Raw genomic sequence first — 26254 nt, 5'->3', positions numbered from 1 at the left:
TCACTCGAGGCACTCCTTAAAATGGAGAACATCGATATCCATGCAGTGACTGAGACCTGGTTCAAGACTCCAGAGAGCACCCCTGCACTACCAGGCTATAACTCATACTACACTTTTCGGCCATGTAACCTGGACCGAAACAACAAAGGTGGAGGTGTGTCCATATTCATTAAGGATATCCACACCTCCAGGCTAGCTGCTCAGCATAATGCCTCCGAGGTTATCCAAGTGCAACTAACTCTGGGCAAAAGTGCAATCCAAATTGTAGCTTGCTACAGATCCCCCACCATGCCCCAGGATTCCCACTCCTCTTTTCTTGATGTACTGGAAAATATTAGGGTTCAACCAAACACCCTAATAATGGGCGACTTCAACTACCCCACCATTAACTGGGAAAACTATGTGTACCAACTCCTTAGCTCAACGCTTTCTGGAATTCATAAACTCCAATGCCCTGGATCAACTTATCCACACCCCCACCAGGGGCAACAATATCCTAGACCTAGTCATTACCAACATGAGTGACCGGTGTTCCACACCTGAAGTCATCTCCTCATTGGTCCGATCCAACCATAAGCTAATCATCCTTGATATCCACATCCCGCCCCCACCCCCCATATGGAAACCACAGTAAAAAATTTCTCCAAAGCCAACTTCATGCTTCTTAAGACAGAAGTGGTGAACTTCATTACACCCATGCAGATGGACAATACAGTTACAACTGCTGAATCCTACACAAATGCACTCTATAAGCACTTACACGAGTGCATGGATCATGCTAACCCAAACAGAACGAAGATGCTATCCTCCAAAAAAAAAGAAGCCAATCTGGTTGTCCCCTGCCATAAACAAACTGTACAACAGAAGGAAGAAACTGTTGCAAAAGAGAGTAAAATCCCATGAGTGGAGGAGATCCCTGGTCAGCCTCAGTAAGAAGCTGAGATCCCTTATAAGATCCTCCAAAGCTAGCTATGAAAACAAAATCACCACTAATTCTAAGGACAACCACAAAGCATTCTATAGCTATGTCAAGAATCTCGATGGCAACACCCAGATCTGCTCTGAGTTACAGCACAAAGGCACAAAAATTACAGAACCAACTGATATTGCCAACATCCTGGCAGATAGTTTCAGTGTTAATTTTACCCCCACTCACCCCCTAAAGGGCCCATATCTATACAGGAAGAATGCAGAGTCCCTGTAATCACAACTACGCACGTAAAAGCTGCACTTTCTAAAGCCAAAAACACAGCATCCATGGGACCGGACAACATCCCAGACTGCGTTTTACACGAACTTCAGAACGAACTGGCTCCCCACTTAAGCACCATGTTCAATAATAGCCTCGCATCAGGCTTTGTGCCCACTGAATGGCACACAGCAACAGTTATCCCACTCCACAAAGGGGGAGCCACCACTGATCCCGGGAACTATCGATTTATTAGCCTGACGAGCCTGGTCTGCAAGGCCTTGGAATGTATCATCATGGAACTCATAAACAAAGACATTGGTAACGTCCAAACTCTGGATCCCACCCAGTTCGGGTTTGTGAAAGGCAGATCATCCCTCCTGAACCTGATCGACTTCTTTGAGGCAGTCACCAAAGCCGTAGATGAGGGTAAGGTGGTTCACACAGCCTATTTTGAACTCGCCAAGACTTTCGACACCATCCCCCATTCTGGAATTATAGCTAAACTCACAAACCTAGGTATAAATCCCAACATCACAAGATGGGCTGCCAACTGGCTCACTGACAGAACCCACACTGTAAAAGTTGCAGACTCCAAATCTGACCTCAAAGCAGTGACAAGTGGAGTACCACAGGGTTCCGTCCTGGGACCTCTCCTGTTTGGTATCTACTTCTCTGAAGTACAGACTAACACAGAAGGCCTCTTGCTAACAAAGTTCACAGATGACTGCAAACTAGGAGCCATAGTCAAGTCCCCAAATTTTGTGGACATCCTACAGTAGGGCCTCGCTGAGACAGATGCCTGGTGTAAGAGCCATGGCCTCAAGCTCAATGCCAAAAAGTGCAGTGCCATCCCCTTTGGTAAAAACTCTGTACCCATGAACTACCACACAGGCAGCAATCTACTTAACACCGAATGTGTGATAAGAGACCTTGGGACCCATGTGGACAGTAGTCTCTCCTTTGATAGTCACATCGCCACAGTAGTCAGAAAGTCCTTCTACGTGGTACACCTCATCATAAAAGCGTTCTCATCCAGGAAAAAAGAGGTCACTGTTCCCCACTACTCAACACTCATTAGACCCATTATAGAGTACAACGCCCCTTTTGGAATGTACCTCACAAGACATCTGCAGCAGCTGGAAAGGCCACAGATGTACCTCACAAAGAGGATTACTGGCCTCAAACAAATGCCCTACACTGACCGCCTCAAAAAACTCCAGCTTTACTCTGTAGCATATCGCCTACTCCGAGGTGATCTCTGCCTAACATATAAAGCTATATCAAACCCAGAGCTGTTGGACATGCTACACCTAAAGAAATCCCAATCCCTCTGAGCTACACGCTCTAGGGACCTAAACCTTGTCACCACAATAAACAGGACATGCTGGAGGGATAGATTCCTGTCCCAGAGACTTCCCATACTCTGGAACAGGCTACCCAAATATGTCAAGCAACGTTCTTCATTAGCACTCTTCAAGAAAAATCTTGATGAGTGGATGGGAAATAGGAAATACACCCCGGGAATCACTTCTGTGTCTCTGCTCGACAGTGGCACAGGAAAATAACTTTATTGGGTGGCGTAAGCCAGGGAACCTTGTTGGCTAGGCTTACGTAGGCCCTTGGGACAATAGCCTAGTACCTACCTATGAACCTATATACTTCCTGCAGAAATGCACTGCACTTCAATCAGGGAACAGAATTTAATATACCCCAGGAAAACGTTCATTAAGCCCAACTGAAAGTGAGATGACTGCAGATGCCAAACACCTCTAAAGTAATCACTGCCTTTATCACTGTTAAGTGGTGAAACATACATAATATATACAGTTTATATTTAATGCAATTCCTATCATCAAATAACCTTACAAGCGTACTGAACTAGGGTCCCATCAAGGACTGGCTCTTGGCCTTATACCTCATATAAAATATTAAGATGTAGTCGCTTGCTTACACTGAAGAAACTTCCTGGATTCTTCCCTTCTGCCAACATGCTTTCAGCAACACACAGTGCAGTTTATGCTGTACATACATCACCATGTACACCCCCATTTAGTTTTTGAAAAAGTAAATTTTAAAACTGTTATGAACAGCGATATAAAAAATACTGGGGAAATGAGGAACTGTAATCAGTGTTAGAAAAATCCTCCAGCCATAGTAAAGCTTGAGTTACAAAGCCTGGAATATTCTACATAACTCATCTTCTCCCTTAGATGATTATTAACCTGGAGGGAAAGGGTTAAATTTCTTAATTTAACAGACAATGTCACAACAGTTTCTGATTACTGAAGAAAATATTGTGTATTATTTTAGCCTCATATTTTATCCCACTTTTCTCTGACCAGTGAATTCATCTTTTTCTTGGTGAACAGGTTCCCCATTTTGAAAACTGAACATGCATTTAACTTTCAGAATATGTGGAAATTTTCTAGTTTAAATGGTCCTCACTTGTAATATTTGCCTAAAAAAATAAGCAACTTTAAATAACAATGGATTCAGTCAATCTAGACATGTGAGTTGCAAGAAAGACATCAACAACACTACTCCACAGTAATGTCTGCAAACAGAAATAAGCATTTAAAAAGTATATCACCTTCAGGACATGCTTGATTTGAGAAGCATCTCCAGCTTGCAATAAGTTAGATTCTGTGTCTAGGATAAGGTAATATAGTAAATACAAAAAGCAATTCTATTCTTTAGGTTGGATCAAGATCAGTGGACCCCTCCTCCATACACACACACACACACACACACACACACACACACACACACACACACACACACACACTCCACAAAAGTTAATATAAACACTCAAACGTTTCTGCAATTCAAAGAAAACACACTTTTCTGATTCAACATTCATAGATGGAAAGACCTGTTTCCTTGTTTCATTAGTGCAACAGCTCTTTCCATAATTTTGTGGAAGTGCAATTCTATCTTTTGTGACTTCTGCAATACACCCTTCAATCTAATGTATTCAAGAAAAAAATATTTAAATATAGTAATTTCTGGAAACTGCCTTACTAAAGAAGACCTCTCATAAACCAGCCTGTTCTATAGGAATAAGACAGCTATGGGCCTCTGGGATAATAAATGAATCTTCCAGCATTCTGCATTGCATTACATTACATTATATTTGATTGAAGACAGGAGACAAATCACCCATCTAGGATGACCTTTACTGAACTTAATATTCTACCTTCTGTACATTTCTACCTTCCTATTTGTCTTTTCTTCTCCTAATCATGCCATTTTGAATGTGTCCATGGATTCCCTCTCTATCACCCATTCCATTCCTTCATTCCATGGGTCCACTACTGTATCTGTGAATAAGTACTTTCACTGATGCATTGAGTAAACTGATTCTATCAATATTTTGCCTGTGCTCCATCCTTCCTACCCTCTCTCCTTGGTGTCTCCCCCAGAACTCCCCTTACATAAGATTGCGCATAAACATCTTGTTTCCCCTATCTCTTTGATCTCTAATAAGAATAGTGTCTGTTCCACTTGTCTCTGGTCATATCTTTTCCCCTGGCAGATTCTTCTACTATCTTTCCAGTGGTCCAGAATGGCCCACAGGGCATAGTCATTAGAAATCATCATTTCTTAGCTTCTAGTATCTACTGCTGAAGGTAAATACTAGCACTGTTTGCTGTTGCCAGTGCCCTCTCACCCAGCTCTGACTGGCCAGTTCAGATATGGTAAACAACCTGCTTCTTGCTTTGTTGCCATCAGTTACATTCTCCCAGCTAATTTGTCATATCAGGACTGGTGTGGTCCAACTGCAGCAGTTTGCACTTAGCTGCACTAAATCCAAACTGCTATATTTCTGCACACTTAAACAATCTTTCCATATTTATCCTTAGATTATTCTACATTAAAAGCTACTCTTTGCTGGATTTGTCTAAAAACAGATCAATCTAAACTCATTCCTCTTTCTTTCATCTAGACTTTCTGAGCGGTCCACAATACTCCTTACAGGTATTAAATCCATTGCTACCGTCCCAGAACTGAAAACCTTCCTTTTTAAAGAAGCACAATGAAAATTCTTTCTCAACAGAGGTATCACCTAAAAGCCCTCTACATTCTAATCTGAATACATACCTTTCAGTCTAAGCCTTACAACTGCTACCAAAACTCTCTTTTGCTATCCATTTCCCTCTCCCATTTTCATCACTGGGAATCCCTACTCACATACCTTCGGCTTCCTCTCGTTCAATGCTCATTTTCTTCCCTCAGTAAATATTGTATATAACTGTTTTCTTCTCATACTATAAATATGCCATGTGTAAACAGTGATTGTTGGCATATCATGAATCCATATTTTTGGTTGTTCTATGGATATTGCTTTGTATTCTATATGTGTTTACATTGTGTAACTCCAGGCAGAAACTGTTCAGTGTTCTACCCCAGTCAACAAATAAAATAAATGATAAATAGTCCTGTACTACTGCACCTTCTTTGTGTCACCAGAAAAGAAGTCAATCCTGTTCTCTGATTTTACAGGTATGTCTGAAACAAACACAACAGAAAGTACTGGAGTCAGGAACAATCCCTGTGTTCCTTTACTGACTACTTCCTTATTTCTGAGAACGTGTTGCAGTCTAGTTCCTCGGTCTTAGTACCATCCAAACTCTAGCAGGTTTCATAGAATCTACTTGTGTGGCACTGAACCAAAGGCCTTGATGATTCTATTGTAATGTCCTCCTGGAATCCTGATATAAAACTGCATTGGGCTCAGTTCACATACCCTTCCAGTCATGAATTTATGATTATTTCTTTTCCTAGAGATCATTGTTTTCTTAGAAAGCAAACAGCCTTTCCTTCATGACACCACATGTCTGAGATAATTTTTCTAGCTGTTTATTTTGCATTCATCATACTAATGCAAAAACATTTTACCATTATTCTAGTAACATTTTAAGTATATAAGAGCAATGTTTAAAACCTATCTCCCTGATTTTGAATCTTTGCCCATCATTTTTTTTTGGTTTTGTCTAGGAACCTAAAAGAAATGAGCATAGTTCCGTGCAACCCCCAAAACTACCATAAACCACGTATGATAATGTTTAACGGCAGAGTACATCTTCAACCAACTTTTATTAATGCTTACCTTCACTATAAGAGTAGTCACCCTTGGTATTGTAAGAAAAACTTAATCAAAGGACAGTATGTTAGTGTAGCTAGAATGTGTTCAAATTATCATTTGTTTATGATGGAAGCATTTAAACTGCATGGCATGTTATTGGAAAGACTACCCACAATGATTAATAGACAAGATTAAAGATGAAGATTGTAGTGAGTGGAGAAATTAATATACCCCCCTCTAATCCAACATACAATACAGAGAGACAAGAGATTAACAACAAGAATTTTGCAAAATCCTTGGTGTTGGAATTTAATAATTATTCAAATCCTTGCTATCGAGAAGATTGTTAAGAAAAAATTGTCCATTTTCAATACAAATGAGAATGCATTTAAACTGATGGGGAATGAAACTCGTTTTGTGTTTAAAATGGGGAAAAATATCAAAAGTACCTTAGAAATGAACAAATGAATATTAAATAAAAAGAAAAGATGTGGGACCTTCAAATGTGGTTCTTGTAGGCAATGCCCATTTATTTTAGAGAATGACTGTATTAGTCTTAGTAACTATTGTTAATCTACAATTACTTTAGTGAATGGTAATTGTGCCATACTGGTAATAGTATACCCGGCCATGTGTGTGAGCTGCCCCTCGTTTTACATTGATAAAATAGAAAGAGTCCTGTGTAAAAGGATTTATGAATACAATTATGATATCTCAAGGAAAAACAGCAATAGTGCTTTTTAAAAGGCACCTTGATTTATAAAGAATTTAATACGTTTTTTTTCAGTATTAAAGAGGGGCGGACACAGTGGTGCAGTGATTAGCACTGTCGCCTCACAGCAAGAGGTTCTCCGGTTCGATCCTCGGCTGGGGTGCCTTCTGTGCAGAGTCTGCATGTCCTCCCTGTGGTTGCGTGGGTTTCCTCCGGGTGCTCCGGTTTCCTCCCACATCCCAAAGACATGCTATAGGTGGATTGGACACTCCAAATTGGCCCTAGGTGTGAGTGTGTGTGTGTGTGCGTGTGTGTGTGTGTGTGTGTGTGTGTGTGTGTGTGTGTGTGTGTGTGTGTGCCTTCAGTGGAAGGTTGGGCACCGAGCTGGAAACTCGACACCATAAAAAAACACCACTGCCAATCATGAGCGGACAAGTGATCCGCTGTGGCGACCCCTAACCGGGAAAAGCCGAAAGAAGAAGAAGAAGAAGAAGAGGGGCAGACAATGGGAAACACATACAGAATTTAGAGAGCTCATGTGGCAATTGAAATAGAATATAACAACATCTCCAGGTTTAAATGAACATCAATCTATTAACCCAGTTTTAAAGCTTAGACCAGCTAAATAATGAATACAATTGTTACATTTTAATAATTTTATAATTGTTGCTAGATTACTTAGATATTTATTATTACTATTATTTTCATTTCAATTTTATACACGTATGTTATAAATACATTTGATGAAATGATACTTCTTTAAATATTTTCTGGCTTTAAACATTTGGAAATATTTTTTAATATTCGTATAAAAAGTGTTCCTCTTGTTAATGAGTTCTGATGAAATACGCTTGAATGGAAGGATGAAATTCCTTAACTTTTAACAATTTTTGTTAGTTTCAATAAACTATTTAATATTCTACAAAACTGAAAAGGTGCCCGCCTCCAACTTGGTTGAAGTTATACTATAGCTAAAACACTATCTTCTGTGAGCCTGCTGCGTTTTATTTGTTTTTTGGCTTTGTTACCAGTTCTTTCACTAAGATGTTGAAAGATATTTATTTTTTCTTTTATTATTTTTTGTCATAATCACTTGAGGTTGTTCTCCTCTGGTTTGCTTAGTTAGCCACCTGGATTTACAGGTCTAATGTGTACTTCTGTGAAATAAAGTTGTAACTGCACAATGCTCTTAAGTGTCCCAGATTACACATAATGCTCCTACGTTCTGCTTCATATTTTTGGATTATTCCTCCTAAAGTGTGTCTTTTTGTCTGGTAAGTCATTGACAATGGCAGTTATTTGAATTTCAGACTTCATATCATTTAGAAAATACATGCTAGTGCAAAATATGTTCATAGATTCATACTGTCATATGCATTTACTAGGCTAACAACCACAAGGGCCTTTTAAGCCTAGCCTTATATCTAGATCTCTGACAAATCCTCATACCCTTGAAGATAACTATAAGCAGGGAATGGGAGAAGAACCATTTACAGGCTACTTGTCTCCATTATTTAAGTAACTTTTAAGTATATGAGAGAAATATTTAAAAGTTGCCTAGATTTTGGAGCTTTGTCCTATATTATTTTTGGCTTTGTTCCTGACTTTTGCACTAAAGGGTTGAGAGGTGTTTCCTGCCACAATCAGATGAAGGTATACACACACAGCAAAGTGGTTATAACTGCTGGGTGAGGATAGGTATACACACACAGCAAAGTGGTTATAACTGCTGTGTGAGGATGGGGTCAGTCTCTGGATGAAAATAACTTACCCTTTCTGTTGTTTGCTCACTTTAAACTACCTGGCTTTACAGAACTAGCATGCATTTCTGTGAAATAAGTTGGAATATGTGGCCTGTTGTGAGTTTGTGTTGAAAAAATACATGGGCTATAACTGATGACTGACCTTGCTGTCATTGTCAGGTTAAATATTCCTCAGTCTTGCTTTGCATCTGTACTGTGCATTTATGTAATGTGACTTGAAATACTTTACTGTGGCTATTTTGTATCACAGACATAGAGGATTATGACTGGGACTCTGATCATAACTAATGTATATGCTCAAGACATGGATGCCAAGAGATTCGGCTTGAGAGCAAAGCCTGATGGGTGAAGCTTGACATCCACATCGAGAACAGAGAATAAGGGTTATGCTCGGTGAGACCCATTCAAAATTCTTTGTAGGGCATGGAGCTTTTATTTGCTCCATATCCTATCAGTTATAGAAAAAAGTATCGGAACGTGAAGTTTTTAGCTGGCAAATAAAGCTGTCAGACAGCAGGCAGAAATGGAGGGCCTCAACAGAACAAACAGCTTTAAAAGTTGTCAGACACTTTATTCTACCAAATGTTTTGTTTACAAGAATGTGAAGTAGAACTGTCTACATGAAGGCTGAGTGGGGCTTATCCTTCTACACAAATATTAATGTAGCACAGATATCTTTGCAGTATTCTGATTGCAAATTTATGCATTCAAGCCAAAATGCTGGATATTTCCTGTCAGTGTCAGAGGATGTTTTAAGTACTCTCACTTCATATGTGCATAGTTAAAGCAACAGTACAATGATATGAAAAACAGACAGTAAAACAGCATTTCTCCCTATTAAATCTGTGGCATAAACTCGAGGCTCACAAAGAAACAGGGGCTTATCAATGTTTTAATTACAATACACATGGGACTACTATTAATTTTTACTACACACCATACTATACAGCTAACACCCTTTATTATTATCAGTTATTTTAATTCGTATAAGACTGTCTTAGCCACAAAAAATGTGTCCATAATAATTTGTTTGAAAACATGAATGAAAATGATGCATTGTATTAAAGCAGAGTAAATTTTATACATGATCAAAAATGGAAGAAGACTAGAAAAGATCCTTGGACTAACACCAATATGGCAGAATTTAATAGTAACCAATAATAAACTGCTATGTTATCACAGTGCACTTCTTACTGGCTGCTTGACGTTGTCATCATCCATCACTCATCTGGTGCTTACTTCTTTACAAAACTATTCATGTGCAAACATACGTATCTAACTATATTTGTCATCATATGAAACCTTTCTTGATGTATTCATTCCATTTGGTTTAAAATTGGCAAAATCCAATTTCTTACTAGCTATTTTAATACCACACAATACAGTGCATAGTTCCTCTAATTATGAAGCAGGTAACAATCTGTGTTATTTCATATTGCTGTCCTCTGACTTAATTTACTTTCCTTGCAGGCATTTTAGATTAATACATTGAATAGTAGTAAAGAAAGAAAGGAAATTGAAAATGTATTAATTTAATTAGGATATTAATTCATTCATTCAGGTTCTGCTGCAAGCTGTCAAGATATTCATTAAAGGCTCCTTTTTACCAAATTAATAAAGCCTGCTCAGCATGAAAAGTATTGATTTCTATGCTACTGATTTTCAAAAAAACTTCAGTCATCATCCACTAACAAAATTATATGCATGGTCTGATGTCTTCCTATATAATCATGCCAAATGAGAAGTTTTATTTATTTTGATTTTCTATTTATTTTATTTTATTTTACTGCACAACTGCAAATTAGGTGTGGTCATTGAATCCCCTAAAGACACAGATACCCTTCAAGAAGGCCTAACACAGACAAAGAATTAATGCCATGGACTTAAAAAACATGCAATGCAAAAAAAAATGCACAAGAGCATCCTAAGGAAAGTAGGTCATCCTAGAAAATTGCCATATTGATAATGCACCCCTAAACACAGACCCAGTGGTCAGGGATCTGGAAAAATATGTTGACAGTGACAGTAATCTAATCTTTAACCACCATGAGTCTACTGTGTTGAGAAAATCATTATATGTTGCACAGCTGTAAGGGCATGGCATCCAGGTCCAAGGAGGTAACTGTTCCACTGTACTTGGCTGACACAAGACCAGTTATTGAGTACAATGCATCCCAGAGCATATACCTAACTAGCTACTTGAAACAGTGTGAAAGAACACCGAGGGTCCTCACAGAACAAAATAAAAGCTGTTCAGGATACCACTGATGAATTTACTGAACACAAACGATTAAAATATAACAAGTTTTCACAAAAGCTTTTTCAAGTGGATCAATTACTAAATATTCAGGTCCCAGTAAATATAAACAAAATATGCAAAAAGTATGTTACATAATCAAGTGCAAAAGTGTTAAAAAATGAATATTTAAAAATGCAACTATTTAAAGTATTTAAGATACCATGTTCCAAGTACAAATACACAGCCACCTTAATGATCCCGCTTTCAGTATGCATGTTATATTTATGGTAACATTAAGACCCTGGCAGTGGTCTGCTCTCAAAATACCATTTATATACCATTCTTTCTGTCCTATTCTGAATATCCCCACCCCTATACACATTCACAGAAACAGTATCCAAAAACTAATAATTTAAAAACTGTGGTCTGAACCCCTGTCTGTTAAGTGTTTACAAAAGGCATTTTGTTCATTGTTTCTACTAATGTCAGATAAATGTCTCCAGATAATTTATTTTAATTCAAAGCTGGTTTTACCAACATAAAAAGACTGACACTTTATGTATGTGTCTCAAAGATAACCCTTCTCTGAAACAGTGTTCCCATCCATGTGAAGAAAAGTTCATCCTTAATCATATTCAAACATAACTTGCACAAATGGATGAGAAATCACAAATTTACCCCTGGTTTGGCACCTAAGTCCCTAATGGATAGTGGCAGCCTGTGAAAACTTGATGAATACAAGCCTATATTGTAACAGTAAAATTTCTTGGGGGTATTGAAACATGCCAGTAATATTTTGGTAAATTTGAGGTAAGTTTGGCTAGGCTAAAATGGCACTTGGGCAAATAGCCTAGTAACAACCTATGAACCTTTGATCCAACTGGATCATTTTCAGTTCAGCCTGCTGGCTGCAAAGCAAACAGTGTGAATACACCATATATTATAAAGAAGGCAACTACATAAAAATGTTCTAGTTGTGTATAAGGAAGTTACAAAAAGAGCATGGTCTCTGTATTCGAGCACATTGATACGTAAGGTTACATTAAAATAAATGTGGAGTAAAGGTGTAATTACAATAATCGCACAGCAGCAGACAGCTTCAAGATGCATGTTACAGCATGCAAGATAAAACCGATTGCAGCTGCACAGGGCATTGTATTTTAATAATCATATGTAAAATACCAAGTAGGATGGCAGTTGAGCAGGTAAAATTGGCATATGAATATTTATATTATTAAACATTTGGGCACAAGATGGAAGGGAAAGGTTACAGGGGTTGAGGAACTAATGGAAGTCGGGCAGGGATTCATAGAGGAGCATGAAAGAAAACATAGATGTTCATTTATACAGATGAGTTACTATGAACATAAGAAACAAACACTTATATTGATGAAAAACACAGTGTACACATGACATTTATGTAATATAACCATCACAATATCAAGTGCATTTAGCTTTATCTTTGATATACTTTTCAGTTCCGACTGGAAAAGTAGCATGTGAGCTAAGATATTCAGCTAGTTAACTGAATCAATCAGATTCCATCCTTTGGCATGTGAATTAAAACAACCCCTGTTCAGTTTTATATAAAATGACCACTGTAAACAAAACGTGATCATCGTGGTCCTTGCATTAAAATAGCATTGGTGCTCCTTATAAATTACTGTCTAATTTATTATATCGATTTATAAAACAACTGACTGTAATAATAATAATAATCATGGTACACACCACCTTAGGTACAGTGGTAAGAACTATTGCTGAAACCAGCAGCAGCAGCTTTCTTCACAGCAGCATCATGAAACCTCACACTACTGATAAGCCTTGACCCTACTGGTAAGGGCAATATCTGATTTTTCTAATCTTACAGGGACAGTAGGTAAACCAAAATAAGGGGGCAATGTCATTTATCATCCAACCATTAATCATAAATGAACTAACATATAAACAAAGCTATTCAGTAACTAACAACTGTTTTATCACTGTAAGCTATCTCTCATTTAGTAGTTTCTGCTTCACTAATAGATAGCACATGGCAATTTGAGCCCTTCTGGCTGTGATATCCTAAGATTGTATCTCATCCAGCCATGACCTTCTTAGCAACAGGTATGACATAGAAGCCAGATCACAGAATAGACTACTACAGAAGTGCGGATAAGTGACCAACAAACAAACCTGGATGGACAGCAACAGCCTCCATCCCTCCCACGCTGCCCCAGAAGAAACAAAGCATATAACAGCAGATACGTGCATGTAATGATATCATCTAACTTTCAGCACCAAGGCAAGAAGTGATTTGATTAAATGCCAATTAACTGAGCTGTCATATTATGGATGTTTTGCAGAAAAGTTATGTTTCTACCTGTAGTCCAAGGGATAATTCTCTTCAAAGATGCAACAACACAGACTAGATTATGACAACACTGACTATAATAGGGACAGCTCTCCATTTATGGAATGTGTGTGGACATAGTACCCCACGCAAAAAAACACACTTTTTGCACTTCACATTTGCCCAAAATGACTTTGAAATGAAGATGTTCAAATAATAGTCAATTTGAAGCAATAAACATTCATTGAATGTCATAGATCCTGCCCAGCACTCTGCCATACAATGTATACCTCAGTATTTTTATCTGACTGAAGATTATGAACTATATTTCTGACAAATTCTGCCTCCGAAGATAAAATATACTATGTACTACTTCAACCTGAAACTTCTCTTCATGATTCACACTACGCAGCAAAGGCAGTTTTGAACACACAGCTTAGATACACAGAAGCTTGAAGGACATGGCCTTGAGACTTGCACAGGTTATGAATACACAACAAAGTAAAAAAAATAAGTATTTTTACTGCTGATTAATGCCCACCATCCTCATCCCCTTGCTTTACTGTTCTCACTCACTGGGGTCATTACTTCTCAATGAAAATGCAATCAACTGCCAGTAAGGAGATTCCAGAGAATATTAAAAATGCAATAGCATTCCAGCAGCAATACACCACTCTTACATACTGTAAGCAATAAAATTTAAGACACTTCCTCAAGCTGTAAACTCATACATCTGTGATATGAGCAATCAAGTATCAAGTGACAAGACATGAGAAGTTACTCCCTCAAGCTGTAAACTCAAACTGTGATATCAACAATGTTATATCAAGCAATAGCATGCAAGCCTAAAACGTGTTACACCAAAAGCAGTTTTAATGCATTCAACATTTCATGGTGAAAGAGCTGTAACTGTCTCATGCAAAATTCCAGATCTCGAACATTTTATTATATTCTGACTTCATTTACAGCTAAGAATTAAAAAAGAATATTTTATAACCTTACCTGGATATAGTGGTTTCCTCCTTCTGACGTGCGATCACTACAGCCCTCTGTGCTGCTTCCACTGCCTGATCCACCTTTTCTTTGATTTTGCTGCGACGTAAAGGGATTAGGTTTTTTACTTTTCCACTAACCATTACATTCAGCTTGTATTTGCCTTCTTCCTTTCTGCCATCTGGAAATGTTGTGCGCCCATAGCCATGACGTTTGTTGTTCAGCCACTCCCCCTCATATTTTAGCCCATTGGAGCGCTGGCTGACACCATAGCCGCTGCGTTTGTCATACTTCCATTCTCCTGAGTAAATTTCTGTTGCTGTATCCTCAATCACTTCTCGGGCTGCAGAGAGGTCTGGCTCAGTGTCTGCAAAACTGACTGTGGAGTTAATGTCACTGGCTGTGGAACTCACAGTACTCACCCCTGCCTCACTTTTTAAGGAGCTCCGCTTGCTGCGCTGACTGGCGAGTGAGCTCTTAGACTCAGTTCTGCGCAGCTTCAACCCACTAAGCAGAGAAGTACGCCGAAAGAAACTCTTCCGTTTGTTCTTAGAGTCAGAGTCTACATGGACCGTAAGGACAAATCCACCTCTGGAACCAGCAGCAGGGCTCCCAGCAGCTGCTGTAATCTCTACATTGGCTGTCCCATTATTGTTACCCTGGTCACTTCTCAGTGAGTTAAGTGATGTGCGCCGTGGAGACCGAATCAGAGCTGCCTGTTTGTATGGAACACTTTGTCTCACCCCATAACCATGTCTCTTTCCTGCCTCCCACTGGCCTCTGTAAGTACCTTAAAAGGGAGACAATGAAATATTGTTATTGATTGCTTCAATACAATAGAGTTCTGTTTGCTAAAATGCTACTAAGAATGTTGTACAGCTCACTTAAATACAATAAAATATCAAAGAAGTTTATTACTGGAACCAAAATAAGAATACTACAGCACAGCAGAAGTGAAGTTATGAAGGGGGATGTCATTTCCTAAGTAAATGTCTACCACTGGTTACCCTTAGAAGTCTTTCCTTCACTGACGACAGTCCTTAAATAATAACAGGGTTTCTGCATTCTGATCCTGAATACTTGACAGTGACCAAATGCCTTTTGCTGCATGTTATTTGCTAGATTTATAAAACAACTCTATGCATATCTTGCATCTTAAGGTTGCTTACACTTTTGCTAATTTGCCAGATCATTTTCTATTGTGGTGAGCAGGTATGTGCTTTATCTGCTTCCATGTTGTACCTTTATCTCTACTCTTTATTGAAAAATCACAATGAAGCACTCAAACAGGTAAAAGAGGATGATAATCAGCAACACATGCTGTTCCTGTACATGTTTATGCCTGGTTCACTATCAAAATCACGCACCTGCATTGTGTGAGTGTTTAGATTTCTGGACTGAAATGTCAGAAATCAAATAAACGAACAAAACAAGACCGTATGAGGTATTTCAGAAAAGTCAACATCTCAGAAATGTTGACTTTATCGAAAATACCACACTTACAGTCAAGAAGAAAGAACGTTTTTGCAAGGGGCAAGCCCCCCTGCACCCCCTCACTCCCTGCTACTTAAGTTATATATACAAACTCCAAGATCACACTACAGAGAGGGGAAAGGGTACATCTCCCGATCCCCACTATACAGTGATCTGTATTCAAAATGTTGAATTCACAACAGCAAATACTAGTATGCATTCGCTGTTGCAAGTTCAACATTTTTTTTAATTTGCAAATATTGAATTAAGGCATTTGGTCTTTTCAATTTGGATGAAGTCCGATCGCCCTTTTGATAGTAAACCTGTACGTCTTATGCAATGTCACTGTAGTGTTGCATACAGAATACATTACTTACATCTCAGATACATTATTTTAGAAACCGAAGCAAAAGACACCATTCCAAAAGCAAAACGAGGACTATGGGGTTGAAAATGAAAGCTGAATGAAGTACAATACATCAAAGGTACAGCAAAATATGTGACTGTCTGTGGTGACCTGAGAGGGTGTGTTAAAGCAACTAATCACTGGCTCAGTCATACTGTGTGTAACATTGCCATCTTACTGCACTTGTTTCCCTGATTGATTTCTTGGATGTGCATCTTTCTGTATGAATCCAGCATGTCCTCCCTGTTTCTACATGGATTTTTATCCAGGTGCTCTGGTTATGGAAATGGAGTATAATACATCAAGTTAGGAAATCAGAGTCTTGCTAGGTTTTGTGTGCCTGAGTTGGGTTTCTTAAAGGATGGAGAACTTCTTTCATCTAGTTCTGCTTCGGGAGCAGCACTCATTATTAATGACCTTATTTAGTATCCCTAGAAAAACATTTGTGTTTTCTTCTGTAATGGGCACGTTGTTTTCCATGGTCAGTATGTGGCAGTGACGGGTAAGCCAGTCTGAGAGGTTTAACAAGTCATACTGTTAGTAGTGTGTTTTTTGTAAAGATTTAGCTGTAGCACCATTACCTAGGGCTGTTAATGGAAGTATATATTCCAGTTCAGAGAAAAGTATATTTGTTTTAAGTGCATTATAGGTACGGTGACTTTCACATATGTATAATTTTAGATTTTTTTGTGACTTTGATAATATATATACCTTTATAATACAAGAATAATACAGTTTGGCTACATTGTATATCCAGGTTTTCATAGGTTTGTACTGGTGTAAGTTTGTTTATTGGGTCTCAGATCTATTGGTTTACATTTTATAACGAAGGTTTGCAAATACCACACTGCATTGGTCTTAATGGGATTTATTATTAGTTTATTAGCCTTGCACCACTGTCTGATTAGGTAAGCTGAAGCTGTAGTTATGTTTCTAATGCACTGTACTCAGGTCTTGCTCTGAATAGTACTGGGTCATCCTCATGCAGTGTGATAGCACTTGGGATGAGATCTGCAGGAATTGGGGTTAAAATAGTGAAAATAGGGCTGGACCAAATAAACAGAGAAACCTGAGAGAATGCGGGAGGAAAAGTTGAGACACTGGAGTGGAAATTAATCAATTTTATTTTAATTAGGCTGTTACTTAAGTAATTCATAAATCACAAGGTGTGGTATTTTTAAAGCCTATGGTTGTAATTTTTTCTGACGGCAACTCATGTTTTTCCAGATCAAATACCCTGCATGGCTATACAAAGACAGTGCCCACATGTTCACCTTTATCAGCGTTACTAAAGATGAAATCTTTTGCACTGTATAGGGTTGTATAAATATGAAATATTAAAAGCATAGAAATAATGTTGGGCATTTCTTAGTATACTATTAAACTGAGTCTATGTATTAAGATTTGACTGCAAAGCAGATTTTAAGTATTTTACTTAAAGGTGGCAGTCTTGCAATGGGTGGCCAGCAGTACTGTTTTGGATAAGTTCAGGAGTGAGTTGACTGGAGCTTCTTAACATTCTTGTAGCAGAAAGCTTGTTTGAAAGGTTCATTATTGGATTTAGTTGCTGTTCTAAAGAGACTTTTAAAAGTTTGCTCAGGGAAGATTAAACATATTATGCTGAGTTTTAAGATACTGGGGTTCAGAAATTTTGTTCTAAATTTTAGTTTCAGTGATTAGGTAATGTATTTGGGAATGGATAATTTGTGTTGTTATTGGCTTTCTAAAAGTAGTGGTTCTTATCTCTCTTGCATCTCTGTTAACCATGGTAAAAGGTTATTCCTATACTTTCATTTCTCATAGGTTAGTTCTCATCCTGAACTGATGATAGTTGGTTATTACTGTAAGACATTAATATAGGCTAGGACTTCTGATAGGTATACTTTTGGTATAACATCTATCATTAAATATTAAATATTTCACTGCAGTACTTGATCGAGAGTGAAATTTTTTTTCTGCATGTACAAGAAACAGCTCACTGGTGCAATTTAAATAAAAGTGACACAAAGAGTTGTGCTAAACTTGGGGAAGTAATCACTGCAGAAAGGAAGATGGAGAAGAGGCAGTTACTGGGATTTTTGCTACCACAGCCTCTCATTTACAAACTCCCTTTGGCATATTATACAACAGATCTTTATGTTGCTCTTTCATCTTTTTCCATTCAGTGTACGAGGCACATATCCCTTAGCTGATATCCTCATCTATTCTGGTGTATCTTGAAACCAGTGTTACCTGTGGACCACAGTCCATTTACTACAAATTTGTAATCAGCTTCAAAATTCTTCATTTATTTTCCATTTATTAACTGAATAAGTGAACTGTCTTGAGGACCCTTTTTAGCTACAACCCAGGCTAAGTAGGAAAGGACAGTAAGCCTAAACATTTATCATTAGAAAAACATAACAGATGAGTTAGGCAAAATGCAACTGCCTTCTTGCAGGATATAATCTACCATCTCTGTCTCCTCACAAATCTCCTATTAAACTTTCATCCTTATTAAATCCAACTTCTAGCTTTGTTACGCTACAGTTGTTATAATTATTTGCATCTGTGTCTAGAATTTTTGTGTATATTGTCTATGTACATAGTTAGAGTTTAGTTTGCCTTGATTTATGCAGTTTTAATTGTCTGTTTATCTTTTGGAGCTGAAACTGAAATTGGATTATTGTGATCAGTGCTGTACCCCCGTTAGCAAAATTAAATAAAGGGAGAACATAAAATCATATCTATATTCATCAGTATACCAAGCAAAAAAAAATTTTTAAGATACAGCAGTATATTTTTTAACACATCAATTCACCAAAAAAGCAAATCAGCATTCTGGAATACCAGATCTCTTATACATGTATGTTGTTGTATAGCAATACATTTTTCATAGCAATACACTTAAAAAAGTATAGTGATAAACATGTGTTTTTCAAGATTTATTGATTTAACTTAAGAAAAACTGACCAATGTACTGCAAAGGAGCGATCTTGGATATAAGAAGGAACAGTATGACTAATGTGTCTTCATGGAGCAGGAGGTGATATGGTTCTATACACCTGCTTAAATATCAAAGCAGACTGCAACTTTACAGGCACCGAAGACTAAAAAGAAAAACGGACATGAACATTATAGGCATCAAAGCCTAGAAAAACAATGAGTATAGTGCTAAGATGTATTCTGGATGAGCTTCAAATAATTATTTTTCAGAAGGGGAAGGAAGTAATGAATCCTAAATAAGAGGGAAACTGATATTTTCAAATACTGCCTTGATGAGGTATGTGTCTCCTTCTTCATGCAACACCATTCCCTTCCACAACTCGTGGCCTCATAAGTCAAAAGGCTGTGAGTCTAACACATTTTGTACAGCAACAGGAGTTAAACTCATGGATGGTGCAGGGGTGCATCAGTTTGCATTGTCACCTCACAGCAAGAGGTTCTCCGGTTCGATTCTCGGCTGGGGTGTCTTCTGTGTGAAGTCTGCATGTCTTCGCTGCATTCGTGTGGGTTTCCTTCGGGTGCTCCAATTTCCTCCCATATTACACAGACAAGCATCTAGAGTGTTTCTCCCTGGAACTCTACTGAAAATTGACTCGTTCCAAGTCAAACTTTCCCAGTAAACAAATGTTAAATAAAATTAAAAAAATAAACTGCTAAAGTAGTCTTACACATGCCTAATAATGGAGAAAATAAGGTATCCTTAGAATCATTGGTTTGTGTTTGGCCAATCTTTACTACTTTTGACTTGCTCCATAATTTGTAATATAGTGTGGCATCCATTACCAGAGTTAAACTGCTAAATAGTAAAAGCCTGTGATATGTTAATAAGTTAGGGCCCACCATGCAATTTTCACAGGACAACAGGATGGCCTAATGGTTAAGGTGTTTGCCTTACAAACACAAGGTGCAAGGTTTGAGTCTCACAAGGGATAATTGGCTAGGCTTAAAATGGCTCACAAGGGCAGTTAGCTTAGTACTAACCTATGAACAAGTTCATAGGTGAGTACTTGACAATCAGTATGCAGACCATTACATGCATAGCCAGTAACCTATATTCAAAAGTTCCCTCAAGCCTCAAGGAGCATGATACAAAACAGACTGGAGGTGAATCTCAGGCTGCCATCAAATTATCTAGGTTTAACTTGAAGGTGTACTCTTCTGTTGGCATGCAGTGGAAGTTTGTTCCAGATGTGGGAATACAGTAGGACATGAACTGATCACACCAACATGTTTATTTTTATCTTTTGATGAAGGTTAATTCCTTTAACTTGGTATTTAAGGAAGCATTTGTTCTGTAGTAGAAGGTCAAAAAGAGGTGAATCTTTATACATTTCTCAAGAGGACCACAAAATTTCAATTATGTATATTATAAAGAAAATGCCAGAACTCTACAACAGAAGTCTAAAGCAAAAGTGCATTTTAAAATGACAATGTCCAACTAAACTAGATAGTTCATATTTAAATATGTAGTCTTTTTACATGAAGCTATTTGAAAAATTGCTTATGTTCAAAGGCACTTCCATATTAGCAATTTATTTATTTAATGTATGTACTGACACTTTATTTACTAGGCTAGCCCTATTAGGCCAGTGGCCCCTTTTCTGGATAGGCCTGAGATGGAATAATTTGGCCAGGGCACAGGGGAGCTTCCATTACTCTTTTCAAGTCACTAGATGGCGACAGAGGACTGTTAGCACTGCTGAAGACATTCAGAACTGGGGAGGATGGCAGTAATGAATAGTAATCAGAAAGTATTGCAAAATCCAGAGCAAAAAAGTCAAATGGAAAAAGGAGATTGAGGTAAAAGAAAATGTTTTATCATCGGGTGACTTAGACATAATGACATTATTTCAGATACTGAATGAGGAAGAACCTGCGAAAAGTGTAGCTATACAGTGAGGCAATTGAAAGGTACCTCAAAGAAGTGGCATCTCAGTTAGAAGGAGAAACTGACGATCAACAAGATGAAGAGGTCTAAAAGGAGAGAAAATATGGATGGAAGCGTGCCTGGTCAGTGAGAAAGCTGGTTTTAAAGGCATTCTCACAAAAAAGGGTTGTAAGCAATCAAGCAGAACTAATGCTTCAACTAACAAATGAAGGGTTGGAAAATGCACATGAAACAGGGACTTCACTCTATGAACAATCATAAACAGCTGCTATGAGCAGAAGGATGCCTGTGTAAAAGGACACTATAGGAAGAAAGTAAAACCAATGAAAGGAGATTGAAAGGTTCCAGAATTAACTCCAAAGAAAGAAGAGGCAGTTGATAGATATCATATATTGCATAATGTCGTTTTGTGTTTAAGATTTAATGTAACTGATATAAGGGCTCTTATACACTTAGCTAATATATTATTTTGTGAAGTTCCTGAATAGTTTTAGCCAGCTGAAAGATTCATAAATGACTGTGAGAAAAAAAGATGTGAGCCGTTAGAAAGACTATATATTTCAAAACATAAGCATCCACTTAAAAATGATGGTACAGTTCAGAATAACTGAGATAAATGGAGAATTTAAAATATTCTTTGAAAATGTATGTCAGATGGTGCATGATAATAAAAAAGTAGATGAAATACCAGACAACTCCCTCTCTGTAACTTTCACCCTCATCTCCTTCAATTTTTTCTCAATTACTCCACATTTAACAATGCTACTATTCCACTGAATTGTACTGTGTTTTATTATTATCCATCACAACTGCTGCCTATCTTACTTCTTAACAAATTCCACCTCTTTACACAACTCTCCATACCCACCCGGTCATGTCTCAAACACTATACATCTCAAGCTATTAATAGCCCCTAATCTCTTCTCCTCTGCTACTGTCCACCTCTTTAAAGTAAAGTATTACACCCACAACAACTTAATCAACAAACCTTCCCCTAGCGCTAATCTGAAATTCAAACACCCTTATACATACTCCCTGATGCCTTTTCACTTGTAAACATGTGGTGTCATCCATCCAACCCAGGTCAACAAATACTAGTCTGCCAAATCAGGAAATAGTCATCCCTCAAAGCCATACAGATCTCCATCTAAACATGGCTAACTTCAGAAGTATAAGAAACAAACATAGTGATGTGCATGCCTGGGTAGCCTACCACTCCCCAAATATAATAGTAACCATAGAAACTAGGTTTCAAGAAATAAATATGAAATCTTAACGCAGGCATCTAACACCTTAATAGTAGACAGAACCCATAGAAAAGATGGTGCGGTATCCATTATCTACAAGAATACTTTAAACCTCTCTAGATCTCGTATGAGCCCCCCCCCACAATGCTTTAATGCCAAAATAATTATACCAGCCTTCCAAAATAATGTTCACAAAAACATTTGCATTACAAGAGCTTATTTTCCTCCAGGAAATAAGATATTTACTTTTAAAGAATGCCTCTCTTGGACATTAAACATCTCACGTGAGACAATCTTTTTAGGAGACCAGAATATTCTTTGGCAAATTATATACATGTACAACTCCTGGATGATAAATGTCCTCCCCCTTACTTTTTCCTAATCTTTCAATACTATATCCTACTGGTCCAAAATCTCCTCCTTATCCCCCATCTCTCCTTTCTTCCTATCGATCCTAAAACATTCAGTTTCACCTCTTAATACTAATCCTCTGTTTTCTTAATTTCTCTTCTTCTACCAAGTTTACTTCCAAATATATTTCATAGTTTTTTACATTATGCTGATATTAATTACACTTTATTTAAATGTTGCATATTTGTTGATTACTTGCATACTGTTGTTTACAATGTTCATTACGTAACATTGTAATTTTTCTGGAGCTTTTATACCTGGACCTTCAGTGAAAAGGAGTAGCTTTCTGCTCAGCCAGACTATCCTGGTTAACAAATACAATCAATCAATCCATAAATAATTCAAATATAATAATTATAAATTGTAAGAAATGAAGTGTTATATTTTTGGTTTAACCCAAAACTTGTGTGTTTGGCAGTACTGGTGACACTTGGTGCAAGACTGTAATAAAAGGGTGAGCACTGTGGTGAATACAACCAGTCAGGAAGAAACTGTAAACCTCTATGTAGGAAGTCTAGTAGCGACAGCCATCTTTGGTTTGAGTGTCCAGCATTAATAGAAGAAAGAGCTTAAAGTGAAAAAAATCTATAGAAGGAGGAATATTGAAGAAAATTGGGTTAGAAGCTCTGCTGAAGCTAAAGATGAGTCAGATGAAGATGAATTTGTGGTTATAACGAGGAATCGGTTAAAAAGGTATAATAGATGAAGGTAATAAAAGGAGTCGAGGGGGCTGAAAGTAAGGTACGGGTTCAAGTGGAAATAGGTTTTCTACTTTGGACACTGACGAAGAAGAAGGGGAGAAAGCACAATGTTGGACAAAGAAATGTTTAAGTCATTAAGAGGCAGAGCAAGGTGAAGAAAAAGGAAATTAGAAGATAAGTTAGAAGATGCAAATAAGGTAAAGGGGATATTAATGTAGTTTTGTTACATGTAAAATGTATAAAAATGATGTGACAAGATGAATGGATGCAGACATGATTTATTTATTAAATATGAGATGTGCAGAAAAGATTAAAAAAGACTTTTGAATTGTTAATGGCAGTGAAATAGTGTGGACGGTAGGGAGAGAAAAATGCTTTGGGACTGCAGTTGATGATATTATTATAGTGGATATTATGGCTTTGGTATTTGAAAGGGTGCTGGTTTGCAATGTAAGAGTAAAACCAATCATATTAATTGCATTGCATGCATATATGAATATTGAAAACTAAAGAACGATGTTATAGTTAACATTTCATAGGTTCATAGGTTCATAGGTTCATACTAGGCTATCGGCATAGGCAGCCCGCAGTTTAGCCCCTAGCCCCCCTTTTTACTAGCCCTTTTACCCCTAGTATGGGGGACTATTATTTGTTGTTTTGCTGTGCCTCTTGTGACAGTGACAGGAGGAGTCTGGGTATATATCCCACATCTCCCATCATCATTGGTCAATTTCTCTTGAACAAGGCCGCCAGGTGCTCTGCCACATATACCGATTTTTTTATTCCACAGCATAGGAGTCTTAATGATGAATCTATCCTCCCAGCATGTGTCCTATTAGCGTGATGTCAAGGTTTAAGTGTCCCGCCCTTGTGGCTCTGACGGATCTAGATTTTTGAGGTGAAGCATATGGCCTTGACATGGGATAGTAGGCAAAGGTCAGCCCTGAGCAGGGAGTGCTATAGAGCTAGGAATTGAATCTTTCTGGAGGCAGCAGCAGACAGATGTTGATGTTTTATCCTTTTGGTGAGGAACTTTTGTTTTCCTGGCCTCTCTGCAAGTGTCGGGGTGTCATACATTCCGAATGGGGCATTTTCTAGTATATTGGTGCAAGAATTTGAACTGTAAAAGAATAAGGTAATGTTACACAGGATATTAAAGTAATGAGTGAGATGATGAGAAATGGGAAATTAAGGTTAGGGAAAGAGAGAAGGTGTGTGTATATAAAGGGGAAGATGAGGACAGCATACATTTCATAATGCGTTCAGACAACATGAAAGGACATTAATCATGTGGTATGGGTATGAGCTGGTTGAGAATGAAGGGGGATTAAAGAAATTAACAAGTGATACAGTGAAGAATGACAGTTAAATAAAAAGAAAGGTGGCAATTATGGGGGATCATCTACTAATGAGACCATTTTATAGGAAATGGACCTATTGTTTGGCAATATACAAAGAAAAGTAAAATAAATTATATATTCAGGTGGAAAGGGAAGGAAGAAGAAAATAAAAAGTGAGGATTTACTAGATCTAGGAAGCCTTACTAATCAACAAAAGGCAACTAAATGGGATAATAAACTCTCCACACTCCTCCCATTCTCTGTTGGGGTTCCTCAGGGTTCCATCCTTGGCCGTCTCCTTTTTATTATATTCACAAATAGTCTAAACACTACCACTAAATCTGCTTCTGTCATTCAATATGCTGATGGCGCTACTCTTATTTGCTCTGCTCCCACACCCCAAGAACTCCAACATAAACTGCAAAAGTTGTTTTTAGATATTGAAAATTATCTACATGAACTTAACTCATCCTAAACCCAAACAAAACAAAATGAATGATCTTCTCTAACAGGAAATCCAAAGCAAAAACACCTCCTCTCTCCATCTACTTCACTAATGGCACTATAATAGAACCAGTTTACCAAACAAAACTACTTGATGTCACGATAGACAACAATCTAACATTCAAAAACACATATCACTCACAATTAAGAAAGCTCACATCAAACTTGGTGCTCTATATAGGGCCAAACCTCACCTTACTCAAAATGCCAGACTAGCCACAGCCAGATCCCACCTCCTATCTACTCTTCTCTACTGTTCTCAACTTTTCACTAACCTGCGCAAGACTGATTTACATCTACTTGATTCCTGCTATAACAAAATAGTAAAAGTTGCTGCTAGTATACCCAACAGGACCCATCATTGCTTTGCTCTTCAGAAGCTACACTGGCTTGAATTTCCCAATCTGTTATTGCTCAATTAGCTCACCACTACCCACTCTATTATCCGCAAACCCGAAAACTGCCCTGCACTGTCTTACCCAGTGCAACTAAATACCAACCCCAGGACCCTTAGATCATCTGATAAACCTATCCTCAAGGTTACAAAGTCCCATGATTACTTTGGTGACTCTCTCTTCTCCTTCAAAGTAGCCAAACAGTGGAATCTATTACCCCAGAATATCTTACAAAACGCAGCTCATCATAGCTTCAAAAGACTCCTAAAGGAATAACTTACTCAACAATGGCTATGCTCCTGTAATACTCCTGGCCAGTTTTTTTGTAAATTGTGAGTGCTGGGAACTGTCTAACTTTTTGTATATTATTTGTAAATCTTTAAAATAATTTTGTAATCTTTTTGTACTATTGTTATGGAGCTTATCTCCCCGGGTCTCCACTGAAAACGGGTTACTTGCCCAGCCGGACTCTACCCGGTTAACAAATGTAAAATTTCAAAAAAAGAAATAAAATAAATATTTCTTGATAGAGAGAAACTAGGAAAGACTGAAAATAATGACCTGTATTAAGCAAAGATGTTAAGAGC

General features: G+C 37.8%; 1 protein-coding gene across 1 annotated transcript in view; it reads right to left on the bottom strand.

Annotated features, from left to right (window-relative positions):
* The window catches only part of LOC122790799 (junctophilin-3-like), a 1554848-nt gene that overhangs the window by 1440705 nt on the left and 87889 nt on the right, over positions 1 to 26254 (bottom strand). Inside the window, exon 3 of the mRNA XM_044058421.1 lies at positions 14327 to 15107. Coding sequence (XP_043914356.1) covers positions 14327 to 15107 — 781 coding nt within the window. The remainder of the gene's footprint in view (positions 1 to 14326; positions 15108 to 26254) is intronic.

This window comes from Protopterus annectens, chromosome 16.part0, assembly GCF_019279795.1.
Source record: "Protopterus annectens isolate FY-2018-M chromosome 16.part0, PAN1.0, whole genome shotgun sequence".
Classification (NCBI taxonomy): domain Eukaryota; kingdom Metazoa; phylum Chordata; order Ceratodontiformes; family Protopteridae; genus Protopterus; species Protopterus annectens.
This window is presented reverse-complemented; position numbering and strand designations above follow the sequence as displayed.